A 17803-nucleotide genomic window follows, 5' to 3' on the forward strand; every position below is an offset into this window, starting at 1 on the left:
TATAGAAAATTTAAATATAATTTATTTAAAATAAATTTTATTAAATAATTGAGTTTTAATTTAAATGTTCTAATAAAAACATGATATGTTCAATAAATTATGGTGTTCTTATCGTAAAATCCATTTATCTAAATGTATATTTTTAAATGCTATTGTCAAATTCTTTAAATAATTTTGTTTATAATTATTAAAAAATAATTTTCATACATTTCAGATCAACCGGTTTCATCTTAAATTAACTCAATCTTAATTGATCCATAGATTATATAACTTGTATCAACATCTTAAATCAACCTGGTTTCATCTTAAATTAACTCAATCTTAATTGATCCATAGATTATAAAACTTGTTTGAACATTTCCTCAAAACAATAATTTTATTACTCTAATAAAACAAAGTAATTTCAAAATAATAGTATTTGAATTTCCCAGAATTTGAAATTCCCTAAACTTTCCAATGACTATGTCCCAAAACGCTCTAGAAACAGTAGAACCCTTGATAGATGTTTTACACTCATGTTAATAAAACTTAGTATGTCTTATTATAGCAATTAACACAACAACAGAACCCTCTCAAAAAAGAAAAAGAGTCAAACTCTGTACCCAAAAAAAGAACAGTGGGACTCATAAAACAGTGCAATCTACCTTGATCATGTAGTAATAGTAAGAAAGTCAGAAGATAGCAGACCAAAACTCAAAGCTATAAATTGTAACTTCAATATGACAGTCACTGCTAAAATATATGACAATGAGACATAATTAAGCGTTAAAATGAGTAATAACAATTAGTAGCTTCCGAGAAAAACATGATTGGAAATACTAATAATACCTATAGAAGAGCATGAGTCATATAGTCTGCACAATATTCATATTCTGGTTAGGCTAGGAGTAGCTCACAATAAGATGGCTTCCACCAAGCTATGCTGCTTATAATTACTGATCTGATGAACAATATCTGGACTGGGAATATCAGTGTCTAAACCAAGACAAAGGTATACACATGCTTTTTAGTCTTAGAATAAAATACATATCAACAAATCAAACTCAATGACGGTAACGACTGCGGCGACTGGCTTGTGAATCATCATCATCATGGTAAGGATGTCCCCTTTTAGCTTGACGTTGCTTTGGTAAAACCTCATCTAGCGAATCATCGTCGTAGTGAGGATGTCCCCTTTTAGCTTGACGTTGCTTTGGTAAGACCTCTTCTAGGGAAACATCATCATAGTGAGGATGTCCCTTTTTAGCTTGACGTTGCTTTGGTAAGACCTCTTTTGGCGAAACATCAACATAGTGAGGAAGTCCCCTTTTAGCTTGATGTTGCTTTGGTAAGACCTCTTCGGGCGAAACATCATCATAGTAAGGATGTCCCCTTTTAGCTTGACGTTGCTTTGGCGCAGCCTCATATAGCAAATTGTCATCCTCATAGTAAGGATGTCCCCTTGGAACCCGATTTTGCTTTTGTATGACCTCATATGGAGAATCATCATCATCATAGTGGGGATGCCTCCTACCTAGCAAATCATCATCAACATATTGAGGATGTCCCCTTGGAGCCCGATGTTGTTTTGGTACGACCTCATCTGGCAAATCGTCATCAGCATAGTGAGGATGCCCCCTATCTAGCAAATCGTCTTCGTCATAGTGAGGAAGTCCCCTTTTAACTTGATGTTGCTTTGGTATGACCTCATATGGCAAATCGGCATCAGCATAGTGAGCATGCCCCTTATCAAGCAAATCGTCATCGTCATAGTGAGGCTGTCCCCTTTTAGCTTGATGTTGCTTTGGTATGATCTCATCTAGCAAATTATCATCATCACAATCATCATTACCATTATCACCATCATTATCATCATAGTGAGGACGTCCTCTTCTTGCATGATGTTGCTTTTGTATGACATCATCTAGCAAATCGTCCTCATCATAGTGAGGACGTCCACTTTGAAACCGACGTTGCTTTCGGCGACTGTCCGGTGAGATCTCCTCTAGTGAATAATCTTCATCATAACGAGGATGCCGCCTCTTTCGTCGACGGACTGGTAAGACCTCATCTAGTGAATGGTCATCATCATTGTGAAGATGTCTCCTATGAGCTCGAATCACACTTATGGAAGCACCTGCTGATTTGCGCTCTAGAGTTTTCATGTGATTCATTACCTTGAGCAACTTCTCCTCCAAAAGCAGAAAATGTTGTTTTAACTCAGCTGCCTCCTGACGTGCTGTGGATGCCTCCTTACGTGCTGCAGCAGCTTCCTTACGAGCTGCATCAATGGCCTCAAGATGCATAGCATGATTGCACCAGCCACTGTTAGGTTCTCGAGAGTCCTGAGTCAGCGAAGTTGCACCATGTCGGAGGTTTATAGCAAAATCTGCAGTGCCATAACAACGACCTCGAGACTTTCCCCCAGCAACCTCTTTCCACAATTCAAGCTTTGTTGCCCCATCTACCTTTTGTGTCCCATTCTGGGAGGCCTCACCAATTTGTGTTTCAACCTCCTTCAGACGATCTTGATAACGTTTCTAGTCAAAAGGAAACATAACCTAATATCATTTTGTTCCGAAGCCATATTATATATAAAAAATATAAGGACCAACAACTTACATATGTTGTTTGAGAGCGGTTATCAACCCAATTTCCAGACTTCTTTTTATGGGTGGCCAAGAAGAGCTCATCGGGATCCACAGACCGCCCAAGTTCTTGAGCCTGCATAAAAAACCAACATATTTTAAATTTATAAATATCACACATTCAATGAACAAGTAGATAAGTGTATATTAAATACATACCATGCTAAGTGCCACATCAACATGAGCCTTGCGGCCTGTGGTGTGGACTGCCCCACCTTTACCTGAAGCCCGATTGGTCTTATTTTGGGTAGAGATCTTTTGAAAGGCTTCACCCTCCCAATGGACAATAAGACCCTTCCAAGCCTCCTTACATATCCAATGAGGCCTTGTCCCCTTCTTCCTCACTTTTGAGAGCATATCTGAAAGGCGTTTTGCGCCTCTCGACTGAAACGTCTTTTTGATATACCCGTGATCACGAGGATCCCAAGCAACCTTGTCCTAAAAAAATAAGGAATCTAACTAGTTATCATTAAGTAGGTGCAACTAGTTAGTAATTAAATAAGTTAAATTAAATAAATGCAACTGACCTCAAACAACTTCCACCAATATTCCCTTACATCCTCTGGGGTCTCACTCCAGCAATGAAATGGACCCGGAAAGTGCGACTCGATGACCTGTTTAATCGCAGCAGCAGGCGCTGCGCTAGGAGCCCACCTACAAAAAAATCCAAACTCAATGTTAAGATCTATCTATCTATGTGTGTGTGTACATATATATATTAAGTGCTTAAAGAACAAAACAAACATTATATATAACTTACCCTAATCCATATGGTCGTATAAGAACCTTCCCGTCAGCATTCTGCTTATTTGTATCCATTTCTCGAGGAGTTTTGGGATCCTCCTCATCTCCCGACTCCTCCATGTCAGGAGTTCTGGGATCCTCCTCTTCCGACGCCTCCATATGAGGAGTTTTAGGATCCTCCTCCTCCTCCACCACCACTTCCTCCTCCATATGTTCACTACTATTTGATTGATTCATTGGACAAATATTTTGCTCTAGTTCCCCGTGCTCAGTCCAGATCGAATAGTTTGGTTTAAACCCACTTTTGTACAAATGAGCTTTCACATCTCTTGGAGTGAAAGACTTTACACACTTGCACGTTTCACATGGACACTTGATCTTTTTCTCAGACAAAAAGCAAGGTTGTTCCTTAGCCTTCTTAATAAACTCCTGAACTCCACTAACAAACTCAAATTTCAAGCCTCTCCTATGTGGATTGAACCTATCATACATCCAACTACGATCCATTTCCTGCATATTAGGCATATAATTATTAGCCACTAGGGTTACTGAGCTCAAACTTTAAAAATTTCGAAAATACAACCCCCTGTTTTATAGGCAATTGTAAAAAAAATCCTAAAAATAAAAGTGTGTATATAATAAATATGTGCATAGTTTCTGAATTATCAGCGCACAACTAACATATTGGATCTTAGACAAGATCACAGCCTGCAGAACTCAGCTCTCCACTAACAAACACCACATCTATCAAACAAATACATGAAAATTTACTAAATTATCAGCACACAACTAACACCATATTGAGCTTTGCTCTCCATTAACTAACAATATATCATTCCAAAAAATATGTGACATTAACAACAACAACTACTACTACCAAGCCTTATCCCACTAAGTGAAGTCAATTACATGAATCAAATTATGCCATAATTATCTACCAAAGACCATGTTTATATCCAATTTGTTAAACTCAGAATCTTTCTTAATATTGCTTACGCACCTCAAATTCCTAATATAAGCTGAGTACAACAGAATTAAGTGACAAACAAAAATTTACAGAAGAGCCGGTGAGGAACAAACCCACATCAACTTAGTATTGTGTGTTTAAAGCTCTGCGGTATAATAGGGTTATTTATTTTCTAATCAACTCCACTGTACATTTTACTTCGGAGGTTCGATAATTTACTTTTCTTTGCTTAGGAAATTCTGTTACTAACTACCAAGTTAAGTTTCACCATAATGATCTAATGTGGTCAGAAAAACATAACCGGAAACCAGAAAACTAAGGTAAACACTATGCTATTTACTGTAAATGTTTGTGCTTAAAGCTCCAAAAATGGTGAAAAATCTATGTAGCACCGACAATTACAAGTGATTACCTTTAATTTATTCATTTTTCAAATTATTACTGATGTAGCTGTCTCCGAGCTTCATAGCGGAAAAGAGAAAAAGAAAATGTAAACCAGAGTTCGATGAACTCCTAAACCAGAGCTAAGCTTCTAAATCTCTTCTAAACAAGAGAGAAATTTATACCCATGAGAAAAGATAAGGTTAAAAAATAAATTGAGGAACTTATCCCCTGAACCCTATAGCAAAAGCGATAGAAGTTTGGGGCTACAATTTCTTCACAATTAGCGACCGCAACAGCCACTATTGCTGACAGTAGCTTGCAATCCAAAAGCGTCGCGCCGAACAGTACCACCGCTACACTAATTTGATAATGTAGAGAAAGAACACAAACCTTGCGTTGTGAGATGCGGTGTAGGATATAAGAGGCCTCTGTCAGCTTCACGTATGGTGGTTCTTGGTGGCTAAGGGGAGAGACGGAATGGGAGATGTAGAGATAGGGTTTACTGCTTCAGCACAGTGTAGCGTCGACTTCGATCGCGCTAAATTTCGTTTAGTAAATGCATAGCGTCGATACTAATAAAAAAAATATTGTTTCGTGGCTTATAAAAACGTCGGACAACGTTGAAATATTTATGGACGTTTATTTTAAGGGTTCAAAAATAATTTTTAGAAATATGGATGTCTTTTTTCCATAATGCATGATTTCTAGATACAATTCTAGTATTAGGTTTCTTGTTATATTGATGTAAAAAAAAATTATGGTAGAGGATTCAAAGCGTAGCCTGGCTACGATCATTTAAGTGATCATATCAAATGAAAACATTTGATGTATTAGGGTTGAAGTTGAGATTTTTTGTGGTGAATTCATTAGTGATGCATTGAGGTGGCCTGAGTATATAATTGATGGATGTAAAATGGTGTTGTAGAGTAAAAAAAACTTTAACCGTTTGGGTGAAGGTCATGTATGTGAACATAATCAATAAGAGTATGCATATGGCATGAAAAGCCCAATGATTGTACCAGAAATAAGATAATTTTGATATAGGATTTCAGTCAAACTCATCTTTCAACACATTATTTGCTCTAACAATAGAGTTACGGGTGGAAGAGCTTGTAGTGGAAAATGAAGGAGTAAGCGGACACTAGACAGATACTTATGAGAAAGTATACATACTCATAATTTATCGGTATTTTAAAGCATATCTCAAACTAATTCTCTAATGAGAGTTGTGTTGGTGTCTCCAGTTGATTGGATCCTAGGCCACCCTACTTCTTGGGCGGTTTCTAGCCAAAATCAGATAAATACTAGTGGTGATAATACACTTCCAAATAAAATTTTGATTCATACAATCAACTTTGTCACAATTTTTTTTTAGGGAACCGAGTGGTTTGAATATACTAAGAGGGTTGGAAGTGAAAACTGAAGTAGTAAGAGTTAATCTACCAGGATTTTTGAGAAGCTTGTTTTTCCAAAAAGTCATGCGAGTTTGCAATTTTCCATGATGATGTTAAAATCATATATTTTGGCTCTACCTCTGAGTATATGAAAACCAATGTATTTTATCTAAATAACTAGTACTCCGGATGTCTAAAGCTGAAGTCACTTGATTGAATTTAGTCTGGGAAATGCTAGAATGATAAAAAGAATGGGACTTAGCAAGATTCACCTTCATACCTGATGCATAGATAAAATTGTCCAAGAAGGTGGAAATAACTCTGATTTGAGAATTTGTTGCCTTTGCAAAAAGGAGAATGTTATCCGCAAACAAGTGACGAGGCATGTGAAATCCATTGCTAGATATGAAAATGGGACTCCAAGAATGACAATGAACAACATCGATGATGACAATATAAAGTTTCTCCATGCAAATGATGAATATGCAATGCAATGAAAAATTCTCTTGCTGAAGACCATGTAAAGGCTTGAAGGTTGACATTTTATTCTCATTCCATAATATAGATATAAATATGATGAGGTGATTCAGTGCAAAATGAGATGAATGGTTAGTCGAGGAAAACCAAAGTCCAACAAGCAGCTTTTAAAGAACTCTCAATTAACATTGTCAAAAGCTTTTTTAATATCTAGTTTGAAGGAAACATCACATCTTTTCTTCTTCATTTTGTGGATGTAGTGAGTTATTTCCTTCAACATAATAGCATTGTCAGTGGTGCTCGTATATAACCGGAAACTGCTTTGACAAGGGCCAATACGAGTGTCAATGAGAGGTCAATGATGGTTAGTCAAAACTTTGGTAATAATTTTGTACATTGTGGATCATTTAATTTGTGGACCCTTTGAGTAAGGCTCACTGCGTAGGAGTTCTTCTCGCAATTGTAAGGGTGCTTTCTAACGATATTATATGTGATTTAATGCATGATTGCGTGCCCAGTTTGGGACGATTGATATTGTGTGTCCACTTTTGGATGATTGATGCACGTGTGCCCGGTTGAGGATGATTAATCCTAATAAGTCTAGTTATTCTAATCCCAAAACCCTAATCAACATAAAATTCCAAAATTACCCTTGTTGCTTCCATATTATGTCACATCATTATTTTTTCTTGTAATTCATAATCATTTAATATTATAATGTAGTATAAAATTATCAAATCTTTTTCCATTCCAACAAATAAAATCGTACCATTCAAAAGAGTGAATGATTTGAATCAAGAACCAAAAACCAAAAACTAAGAAAAACTGCTGCTATGATTCAAATCAAGTTTTTTATGATTCAAGTCACGTGATTCGAGTCAGACAAATCATGATTTAAATTAAGATTACATAATCAAAATCCAAATTTTACAACCAAAATTTGATCCGAGTCAAGCCTTCTCGTGATTCGAAACAAAACCTCTATGATTCAAGTCATGCTTTACTTTGATTTGACTCAAACTCACAAAAGCAAAATCTTATTTTTCTGAACCATATTTGATTCGAGTCAGACTATCTAGTGATTCGAATTAAACTCGCAGAAACAAATTTTATTTTCTCACAATCAATTTGATTCGAGTAAGCCAATTCCCTAGTTCAAATCATACTTCAAAAAACTCAAATTTTAACAAAATTAAATGTTGATTTGAATCGAGAAATGACACGATTTGAACCATGCTCTTGTGTGTTTCTTGATCCAAACCTCTAACTAACTAATTAGAAACATATTACTTCGACCTTAATCGAATAGTTTGATTTATGCATGCGTAAAAATGAGTTATCCCTCAACCCTAGAACGTGCAACTATGCGAGGAGACTCAATTACGATAAAAAAGAAAAAAAAACATAAATTGACAAGCAACAAAACATAAATGGGAAAACCCTAAGAGGCGGAGCAACTTCAATCATGACATACTTCGTTTCAAACCCATACACTTGGTCAAGTAGGAGTCACAATCCTCATATTCAGCATGTTAAACCATGTTCCAAGTTTGTACGTTTGGTCATCTGAGAGTCAATACTCCCCCAATTTGAGTTGACCGAACCTCTTACAAAATCTTACACTTGGTTGAGTGAGAATTTTGACAATTTCAAGTAAGCCTATTTCTCTGCTAACCAATGGGTCATCTGACTGTGATACCACACCCGCCTTAAAGACAATTACATTTATGTTTTAGTTAACGACTTGTTCTCGAAGACGTTATGATGTCGAGAAGACGAGGCACATAAAAAGAAAAATCATAATTGAAGCTCAACCATAAAAATTAATGCATCATTTGTGACACCAACACATAGACCAAACACGTTAAAGCGAAAAAGATTATGTTTGCAAAAGAATTTTGTCTTTGAGCCAATATAAATATAACATATTTAATTAACAATAGACTCAACAAGAGAACTAAATTCTACAAACGTATGATTCATACAATCACTTGACTTCATTGGCAATTTGTGGTTTGATGATTCAAACTATCACTTGACATCATCGACAATTTGTGGATCGATGATTCAAACTATCAGTTGACTCCACCGGCAGTCTGCGATTTGATGATACACGTGACTTAAGTCATTATACGACCATGTTAGACTTAGGATTACTGTTTTAAATTTTGTATGTGTATCTAAATACATTTTATATCATAGTAAATACTTTTTTTTATCTCATGGGCCATTATCAACATAATGTATTTTATTATAATCAACAATTTGTGTTGATTTGAAAGACAAAATTCTTATTTCAATTTTTTTCTTTCTTCTTCTCACAAATCTTTTCTTTTTTCATTTTGAAAGATTATTTAACACAATTGACTTTATATAATTTTTTTTAATTTTAAAATTAAATAATTCATTTCAAATTTACATCTATATATAAATATATTTTGGCTTAATTGTAATTTTGGTCCCCCTATTTTATCTTTTTTTTTTATTTTGGTCCCCCTATTTTTAAAACCACGATTTTGGTCCCTTTTTGAGTTTTATGTTGAAAAAGGGACAACAATAGGGACTAATTTTGCAGAAAAAAGCAAAATAGGGGGACGGAAATTGTACAAAAAACTTAAAAACAGGACTAAAATAGTAGTTTTTAAAATAGAGAGATCAAAATAAAAAAAAAAAACAAAATAGGGGGATTAAAGTTGCACCTAGTTAATTTAAAATTTGAATAGATATCTAAATCCAAATAGATGATTATTGATCACTTTTTAGGTATAGGACTTGCCACTTGGTATGATAGAATACATAGGGACAAATTTAGGAGCGAAACGAAACCGTATCGTATTTTGTGCTGTTACTGAACAAACCCCCGCTCTCCCTAAGATCTACTCTTTCAACCGTCACCGTCGTTCGACCATTACTCGCCGTCCTTTTCCTCTCTCTCCATTCTTCAATTTTATTTTCACATCGCGTGCCCTAGAATTATTTCTCATTTCGAAACCGCTCTTGAATTGTATCATCCATTTTTTCCTCTCATAATTCAGAATTTGTTGCTGAATTTAATACATGATAGATGGGAACGCGACCGCAGCAATCGCGTGTAGATGAAGACGACGACGAACTGCTCGGCTGTGGAACTACGATTTCCGGCCAATCAGGCTCCACAAGCCGGAGTGCTGGATTGGGGACTACCGCCGGTGATAACGCTGCTCTCAAATTGAACCACCTTGACATACACGATGATGATGCTGCATCACAGGGAGCAGTTGCGTGAGTCTTCTCTAATCTATGAATTTATTATGTAATGCAAGTGTTGGTGATTTTTTGTGTACTTGTTATTCTTCACGTGGTTTTTTTATTCGTTACTGTTAGTTTAAATTGATTCTCAGCTACTCATTGTTTAAGCAGGAGCAAGAAGAAAAAGAGAGGCCAGCGAGCTGTTGGGGGTGATAAGAGTGGAAGAGGGCTTCGCCAATTTAGTATGAAAGGTTTATGATATGTCTTTTTTTATCACTTTGTTCTTTAATGTATAGTTTCATTAACTTTTTTAACTAGTTATTTATTTACGTTATCCTTGCAAAGTTACATTTAGGAGGCTTATTTGAACTTTTGTGACATGCTTGTAAGTGTTTGGAAGAGTTTATGAAGGTACCTTATTAAATATCATAAGCTCTTTGCATAACTTATAGAAGCAACTTATACAAAGCATTTGCAGAGTTTATGTTTTCTCTTCAATTGTAGAAAGAGCTTATATATAAGCTCTTGGATGATAAACACTTATTGAAATAACACTTAATTAATCTGTTTACTCAATTGTCCCCCTTAGTATGCTGAGTATTGGGATTCTAATTGTGAAATTTGCAGCAGCGGTTCTTGTGTTAATTAGATGGACATTTTTTAGGTCATTTTGACACTTTTCTTGTAGGTTTTGCCTCTAATTTATTGTTGATTGTCTGCAGTGTGTGAGAAGGTAGAAAGTAGAGGAAGAACAACTTACAATGAGGTTAGGACTTTACTTAAACCATTTTTTTTTTAACTTTAAAAGCATAGTTAGTTCTCAATCAATGGTAGCAAAGTGGAGCAGCCGACTCAAAAAATGCTATACCAGGATGACCGCTATTCTAAAATATAAAATCTTTTAAACAGATTAAATAAATGATTCTATAAATGCATACATGTTGGAAAGTTAAACTAATTATTAAGGGTTAATATATATCATAGAATAAAATTGGTAGCTTCAATTATTTTTTATTATATTTCTGTCAATGATGATGCTTAATTTTTTTGGGGATAAAACTGCTTGCGGTAATTATTGGCCGCAGGAACTTGTTGTGGACTTGAAGCCTGCCTCCTCCTCACGACATTGTTTTACCATTGATCTATATTATCTATCTCGTTTTATACTACTTATTATTCCTTATTTCCTTTTTTTGTTGTAATTAAATAATATAGGTGGCAGATGAACTTGTGGCTGAGTTTTCTGATCCAAGCAATAGTGTTTTGACCCCTGATCAGGTTTTCTTACCTTCACTAACAATTTTAAAATTATTTTCTGTTTACATATTAAAGGTGTACGATAAGTATTGTGGGCTTATTTTTTTGGGGGAATGAAAATTTGTCAGCAACAATATGACGAGAAAAACATCCGTCGAAGAGTCTATGATGCTCTGAATGTTCTCATGGCTATGGATATAATTTCCAAGGATAAAAAGGAAATACAATGGAAGGGTCTTCCTCGTACCAGTCAGAATGATATTGAAGAACTAAAGGTTTGCCCACAGTCTTGTGCTGTAACGTTTTTGCCCTGTGGCTTATATGCTTTAACTTAGTGATGTTATGAGCTAATCTTAATATACAATGAAGGATTATTTTAACTCATTAATTTGATTAAATAGACAGAGCGTCTTGGGCTCAGGAACAGAATTGAAAGGAAAACAGCCTATCTGCAGGAGCTTGAGGAGCAAGTAAGTTCAACGGGAATGAGATTTTGGACCTGCATTGTGCTTTTGAAATATGCACTTGATTATTATTATATCAAGTTTCTGTTTGCTAACTGCTTCTATTATTATTATCAAGTTTGTAGGTCTTCAGAAACTTATACAGCGAAATGAGCAACTATGTAGCTCAGGAAATCCTCCCAGTGGAGGTGTATCTTTACCTTTTATTCTCGTACAGGTACACCATCATTTCAATATCTTATGTTTTTGGTCATTTGTCTAGTAGAAAATACTGTTCAATTATGCTTTGGATATTCAATTGTGTGATAATTATATTACATTGATATCAACTTAAGTAGCTGGCTTGAATTTTTTTGATATATTTTTTTTTAAATTATAACATATTATTGTGACATTAGATCTTATCTAGCTGGTTAGTGAATTCACTAGAAACATTTTTTACCATTTTTTTGGGCATTTGATTGAATTTGTCGACTGAAAGTAACTGCCACGCACACACAAACACTATACCGCTCTTTGTTTTGTTCAGCTTACTCTGGTGGCCTATGCTCTAGTGGGGTATGTTATGGGTTTATTTGGGGAGTTGTTGCCATAGATCTTAGAAAGTTGCTAGCTTATTTTATGAAGAATATGCTCATCCTGCTGGCTGCTGTTATATGGCTCCTAATGGTATTGCTATTTGATTAATCTCGTACTTGTAAAATCTATAGACACGTCCTCATGCAACTGTTGAAGTGGAAATATCAGAAGATATGCAGCTTGTTCATTTTGATTTCAACAGGTAAAGCTTAACCTGCCTTACTTGGCATTCTTTATGAGTTATGACATTATTAGCTTTAGGTCTTTATGTTGTCTTAATATGAAGACTAGTGTATCCTGGTGTGGTCAAACACTCAGACCACTTAAAAAATTTCAAGGTGAGTTTTGGAAGGTAGTGATTGCGATGTGATGCTTTTATCCATGTGTTGGAAAATGTATCTGCCACTTCTTATTTATGTTTAATCTCTCTGCAGTTCTCCTTTTGAGCTGCATGACGACAATTATGTTCTCAAGGCAATGAATTTTTGCGAGAGTGAGAGACCACAGAGCGACAACGTCATACACAATGTTGTGAATGGAGGGGAAGGCTCTAGCATGTCGGGCATGTATCAGTCACGGGTTCCTCCTTCAGTTTCAAACATGTCAGTTAGGCCTCCCACATCACCTCCACTCCCTGGAATATTAAAGGCGAGAGTTAAGCAAGAGCATTGATCTGCAAGTTTATGATATCATCTCACCTTATTTAGGCATGCCTGTATATTTTGTAGAGAAATATACCGAATTATAGACCTTCATAATAGTTAGTCATCGGTACATCTTTGGGGTAGGCCAGAAGCAGATCGATCTGTTTGCTTCTTTATTGTTTGGGGTAGACAGACAAATTCACTGGCTGCTACTATCTATCATTACTACCTTCACTGGATTTTTTTTTTTTACGGGTAACTTCCCCTCTGATGTAGTAAGAGAGAATTCTGTTGTAATAAATGATTACTTTCATGATTCACTGATTTACAGTGTAAATTGTAGTGTTTTCCAGTTTATATGGATATATTGGCTGGTATTTGGACCAATGCATCTTGTTTGTCTTGTTGCCTGTGATGTTGGTATTTTCAACATCAATTTCTTTTTGTAATATCCTTAGTTTATTACCTAAATACCTAATAATTTAGCAAGTCTATATAAAATCATGTAAAAATGTTTTATATCTTTTTAAAGAAAATTTGTGCTAACTAACCTTGCTAACAAAGGAATATTAGTTTTTTTTTTTTTTACTAAAAGATATATCACTCTTTCAAGAACAATTGTGTGTAATTTTTTTTAAAAAGTTTTTTTATTAAAATATTATAAAATTGTATTTGATCTAAACTTGATTAGAAGGATCTTCAGTGGTCTGTAACACTCAAACTATGGTCGGTTCAAAAAAGAAGGGGGTGTATCTGCAAGACACTCTGATGCCAAAGTGAGGTTCAGAGTGAAGAGAACATGTACAAAGTAGAGAATGAATTGAATACTTGACCCTCTTATGAAAATAGGGTATTTATAGTGTCCCAGCGTTGGGCCAAGGTCTTCTATTTTGGGTTGGATTCTCAGGCCCAAAACAGAAGACTATCAGGATCCTATGTGAATAGGGCAAGATCAGTGCGTGCTCTTCGTCCTGGGTCAACTGCACGTGAACCTCGGAAGGTGGAGGATCGATTCTTTCGGAAGGCAGTTGGCCACGTGCCCTTGGATAGGCATGTGGGTGAGAAGCTCCTCAACAACTACAACCATTTGGATTGTTGTTGGGCCTCCGTTGCAATAATGTTGGACTTGGCCCTGCCTGGCGGTGGGCCAACCACAAACCCAGTCCAGAACAGGAGCCCCCAAGTCGTTGCTCCTAGTCGAAGGAGAAATGACTTAAAGTCAGCCTGCGCATTGAGGAGTGTCGACGAATCCCGAGCTTGTGTCATGATGGTGGGCCTATATTATCGTAGATGTTGCCTAACAGTTTCACTTGGCCAGGAAAAGTTCTCAGTGCCACAAGGGTCTGAGTACGCACAAGCTCGTTAATGGAGGCGTTGTAAACCATGTCGAGGAGACAGACTTGGATCTATTCGCGAGTCATCCTCCTGCTCGCGCGTCCCTGCCATGTTAGCCTCCGAGGGCATGCCCAAGTTCGACTCGAATTTCGAAGTAATTTGTCGGAGCGACGAACCGTGCCCGGTGTAGATGCAATTCAAATTCCTCGGGGGAGTGTTGCGCCCTAAGGTGTGTGCCCGACATGAACACGAGCTCGACACTAGAATGTGAAACGTTTAAGTGAGCTTGAGCTTGACATGTGGGAGTATGAAACGTTGTCTTGGAATGGGAAAAAGCCAGACATTAATGTGCCTCGCGTGACGACTAATTAACGTGCCATTATAGTCTAGTGAAGCCTAGGGTCCTAGGCAATAATGACCTATTTGCGCACTTCAACATGTGCTGGGGTTGGTTATAAAAGGGGTTTAGGAGGTTCATTGGGAACATTTCCAAGTTTTTGCTCTCATGTTGCTCCTTTCCCGCTCACAATTGTTTGCGGATTCCTTGCGCCTCCGTCATTCCCACTGTCGTCAGCCCCGTTTAACTTCCCTTACATACTCACACTCCAAGTAAGTATCTTCATCCCTTCATTATATGTTAGTTTGATGGTTTACTCTGTTGCTTGAAGATTTTGGTAGATTTAGGGAATTTTGGATGAAGGTATGAGTTTTTCGATGAAGTTTCCCGTGAGTTCATGAACTTTCTGGCAAAACACATGAGTTTCCAGGAGGGCGCATGAAGTTCTCGATGAAATTCATGAGTTTCTGATGAAGACCCATGAATTTCTCGATGAAGTTCATGAGTTTTTTTATGAAACTCATGAACTCTCGTTGGGTTTTATGCCGGGGAGATGTCTCAGCGCATTTAGAGCGTGTCGCGCTCGTCCTCCAACCGCGGGGGATGTTTTCCCCGACTAGCGGGTTTAGTCCTATGTCTAGGATTTAATACCATGTCGAGGACGAGGTTCCCCTTTTCGTCACATATGTCGGATAAGGGCCTTGGTCGAGGGCACATCCTCTAGCTTTTCTTCACCCTTTCACTGAATCTGCGGTGGAAGAGTGGATTTGATTTTCAGTCGAATTCACTATTTTCCTCTTCTTTTCAGGTGAAATGGTCGAAGATCAGAAAGAAGTCGATATTCCCGATTAGAACATGGTTCCCGAGACAGATGAGGGCTATGACTTGAGTTGGGTTGCACCCGAGCCTTTTGGGATTGTCTCGCGGTCCGTATCCGATGCTAGAGACGCCTTCAATGTTATCGAGGATAGGGACGAAAAGGCGCTGAAGTCGTGGGTGCCCTTGCTTCAAAAGTCCGGCCAAAGAATCTGTTCGTCATCTCCGGGCACCCGTTTCCTGATGTATGATTTCGCCTTCAAGGAGACGGGGATTCAGCTTCCTTTCACCGACCTTCAAGCGGGGGTCTTCGGTTGGTTGGAGTTCGTCACTCGTTTGTCGGTATCTTGAGATCGGTGCCAACCTGCCCTTGTTCTTTCGAGTTTTATCTTTAGCGACAAGGAAGTAACGAGGGTTACAATAGGGTGTCCTTTAAGAAGCCGAACTGACTCTTAAGGGTCGAGTCTCTCAAATCCAAGAAGAGGCTAGAATTGACAAACCCGGGGGTTCCCCTTTGTCGCCCGAGGGCAGCCTTACTCCTCTTGAAAACATGGAAAAATGACCTCGGAGCGAAGAGCTTCCTTGAATCGACCTCATCAGGGATGGTCACAACACTGTTGGGGAGAAATTTATGTTGCCTCCCTATTACCTTAATATAGGACTCTTTGGCGGGGAAAACTCTCTCTCTCTCTCTCTCTCTCTCTCTCTCTCTCTCTCTCTCCACGAGGCGGAATTAGATATGATTCTGGCTGTTGACGTAGAGGCCAGGAGGAGGATGATGTCTGAAGATGTTGCTGCCATCATGAGAGTTTTGGAGACTGCTCTGACCCTCAATGACGCGAAAATTGCTCGATGAAGGATATGCAGAAGGTGGAGGCCAAGAATTGTAAGCTCACGGTGAAGGTGACCTAGTTGGAGAATGACTTTGCTAACTACAAGGATAAATACAAAATCTAGGTTGGGCTTTACCAGGGCATAGATCAGCTGACCAAGAAGCTCGAGGAGGCGACCAAGGAGAGCAATAATCTCCAGGCGTAGGTCGTCGAGATGGAGGCTGTTGCGCGGCCTGCCGAGGATGAGACTGGAGAAGAAAAAACCTTGTTGACGTAATGTGATTTGATTTCTTGGATACGATTGCTCGAGTAGGACTTCCTGGATACCCTTGGGGCTGGATTCAACAATGTAGTGGAGCAGCTCCGGATCGTCAATCCTGATGTCGAGCTTGTTATCGGGGGAATTGATATGTTCTATCAGGTGGTTGACAACCATATTGTTGTGCATGAGAGTATGGTCACCGAGGAGAATTCCCAACACGAGGAGGGTTAAGATGTTTGAATTTTGATTTGTTGGCATGCGCGCCACATGTTTGTTCAGCCTGCGTGCCATGTACTTTTTGTTTTTATGTACTGATATCAGGCTCTGCCCATTTTTTGATGTAATAGTATTTTAGTGTTAAGAGAGTGAAATACTTCAGTAACTGTAAGAGTTGTGTAACTATCGTTTGAATCAGATTGTGTTGTAAGTGTAAATCAAGAGTTTTATTCTCTAGTAACATTGATATTTCTATGAAGCTGGCAAGCTGAACTTGGGTAATAACTTGTTGTAAGAAGGTTGTGGGTTGATCGTGCGATAAAAGCTCATGTTGATAGTTAAACTTTCAAGGGAAAAATCTTGAGGACTGTTGTAGGCCATATGATTTAAGGTTAAGCCAATATAAATCATGATGTTGACTTTCATATCTTTTTTCTTTTATTTTTCTTTATTTATCTTCCATGATTAAATTTCTACTCCATCTTCTTTCTTAAAATTAACCAAGTAAAGTCAATCAATTTCTCAAATTTTTTTCAAAAACTATCTTCTTAATTTCACCCTTATAATATTTAAAGTCAATTGGTGAATAAATTATATTTGCACATATTTCATAAATACACATAAAAAGTAAAAAAAAACCTTTTATTGGCCATATTTCACATCAAAATGTTAGTGAAAACAAATTAATTCAAAATAACCACTTCAAGGTGGGGTTTGACCAAAAATTAAAAATAACTTGAGTTGGAATGAGATAGAAGAAGTTACGATACAACATTTGTACTCCATGCTAGTACTGAACAAACCCCATCATTAGTAACTTCCATCCTAGGTTGCTTAGTTCCTAACCGTCTTCTCCCCATATCTCATTTTTCGTATTTTTTCATTCTCCATATCTTATAGTCCAAATTCTTCCTCATATTTTGTTATTTTCATCTTAAAATTGGAAGACGGTAAGGTATTATGTGTCGACTTGAAGTTTAAGCTAAACGTCTTCTTTAGTGATGTTGCAAGCTTCAAATGCCCATTTTTCACACGCATTGGTGACTGTGACGAGACTCAAGTGAGGTGAATAAAACAAAGCTTCAAAGATCTTAAACTCAATTGAGAAATAGTTTATGTTAATTACCATAGTCTTTGTCACACCACCTACATAGAATATAAACTTACGATTAAGTGTATAGAGCATATATTCATTAGTATAGATCAAATTCTTAAAAAAAAACTATAGTTAGATGTGCT

The 17803-nt window shown here is 37.2% G+C and overlaps 2 protein-coding genes across 3 annotated transcripts; one reads left to right on the top strand and one right to left on the bottom strand.

Moving 5' to 3' along the window:
* Positions 1-724: 724 nt before the first annotated feature.
* Positions 725-5329, bottom strand: LOC131623957 (uncharacterized). Of its 2 annotated transcripts, none has more exons than XM_058894963.1 (6): positions 4751-5085; positions 3388-3881; positions 3155-3281; positions 2787-3065; positions 2602-2703; positions 725-2519 (listed from the first exon to the last, which is right to left on the bottom strand). In XM_058894963.1, the coding sequence occupies exons 1-6, from the start codon at positions 4763-4765 to the stop codon at positions 1044-1046; spliced, it is 2493 nt and encodes an 830-aa protein (XP_058750946.1). In that variant the 5' UTR covers positions 4766-5085; the 3' UTR covers positions 725-1043. The 2 variants fall into 2 exon arrangements, with proteins under 2 accessions (XP_058750946.1, XP_058750947.1); XM_058894964.1 differs by lacking the exon at positions 4751-5085 and adding an exon at positions 5113-5329 and having other exon boundaries at positions 726-2519.
* Positions 5330-9385: 4056 nt separating this feature from the next.
* LOC131623959 (transcription factor-like protein DPB) lies at positions 9386-13244 on the top strand. Its single transcript, XM_058894967.1, has 9 exons — positions 9386-9854; positions 9993-10072; positions 10544-10587; positions 11037-11099; positions 11207-11353; positions 11480-11548; positions 11661-11759; positions 12253-12323; positions 12556-13244. The coding sequence occupies exons 1-9, from the start codon at positions 9658-9660 to the stop codon at positions 12791-12793; spliced, it is 1008 nt and encodes a 335-aa protein (XP_058750950.1). The 5' UTR covers positions 9386-9657; the 3' UTR covers positions 12794-13244.
* Positions 13245-17803: the final 4559 nt, after the last annotated feature.

This window comes from Vicia villosa, unplaced genomic scaffold (assembly GCF_029867415.1).
Source record: "Vicia villosa cultivar HV-30 ecotype Madison, WI unplaced genomic scaffold, Vvil1.0 ctg.000089F_1_1, whole genome shotgun sequence".
NCBI classification, from domain to species: domain Eukaryota; kingdom Viridiplantae; phylum Streptophyta; class Magnoliopsida; order Fabales; family Fabaceae; genus Vicia; species Vicia villosa.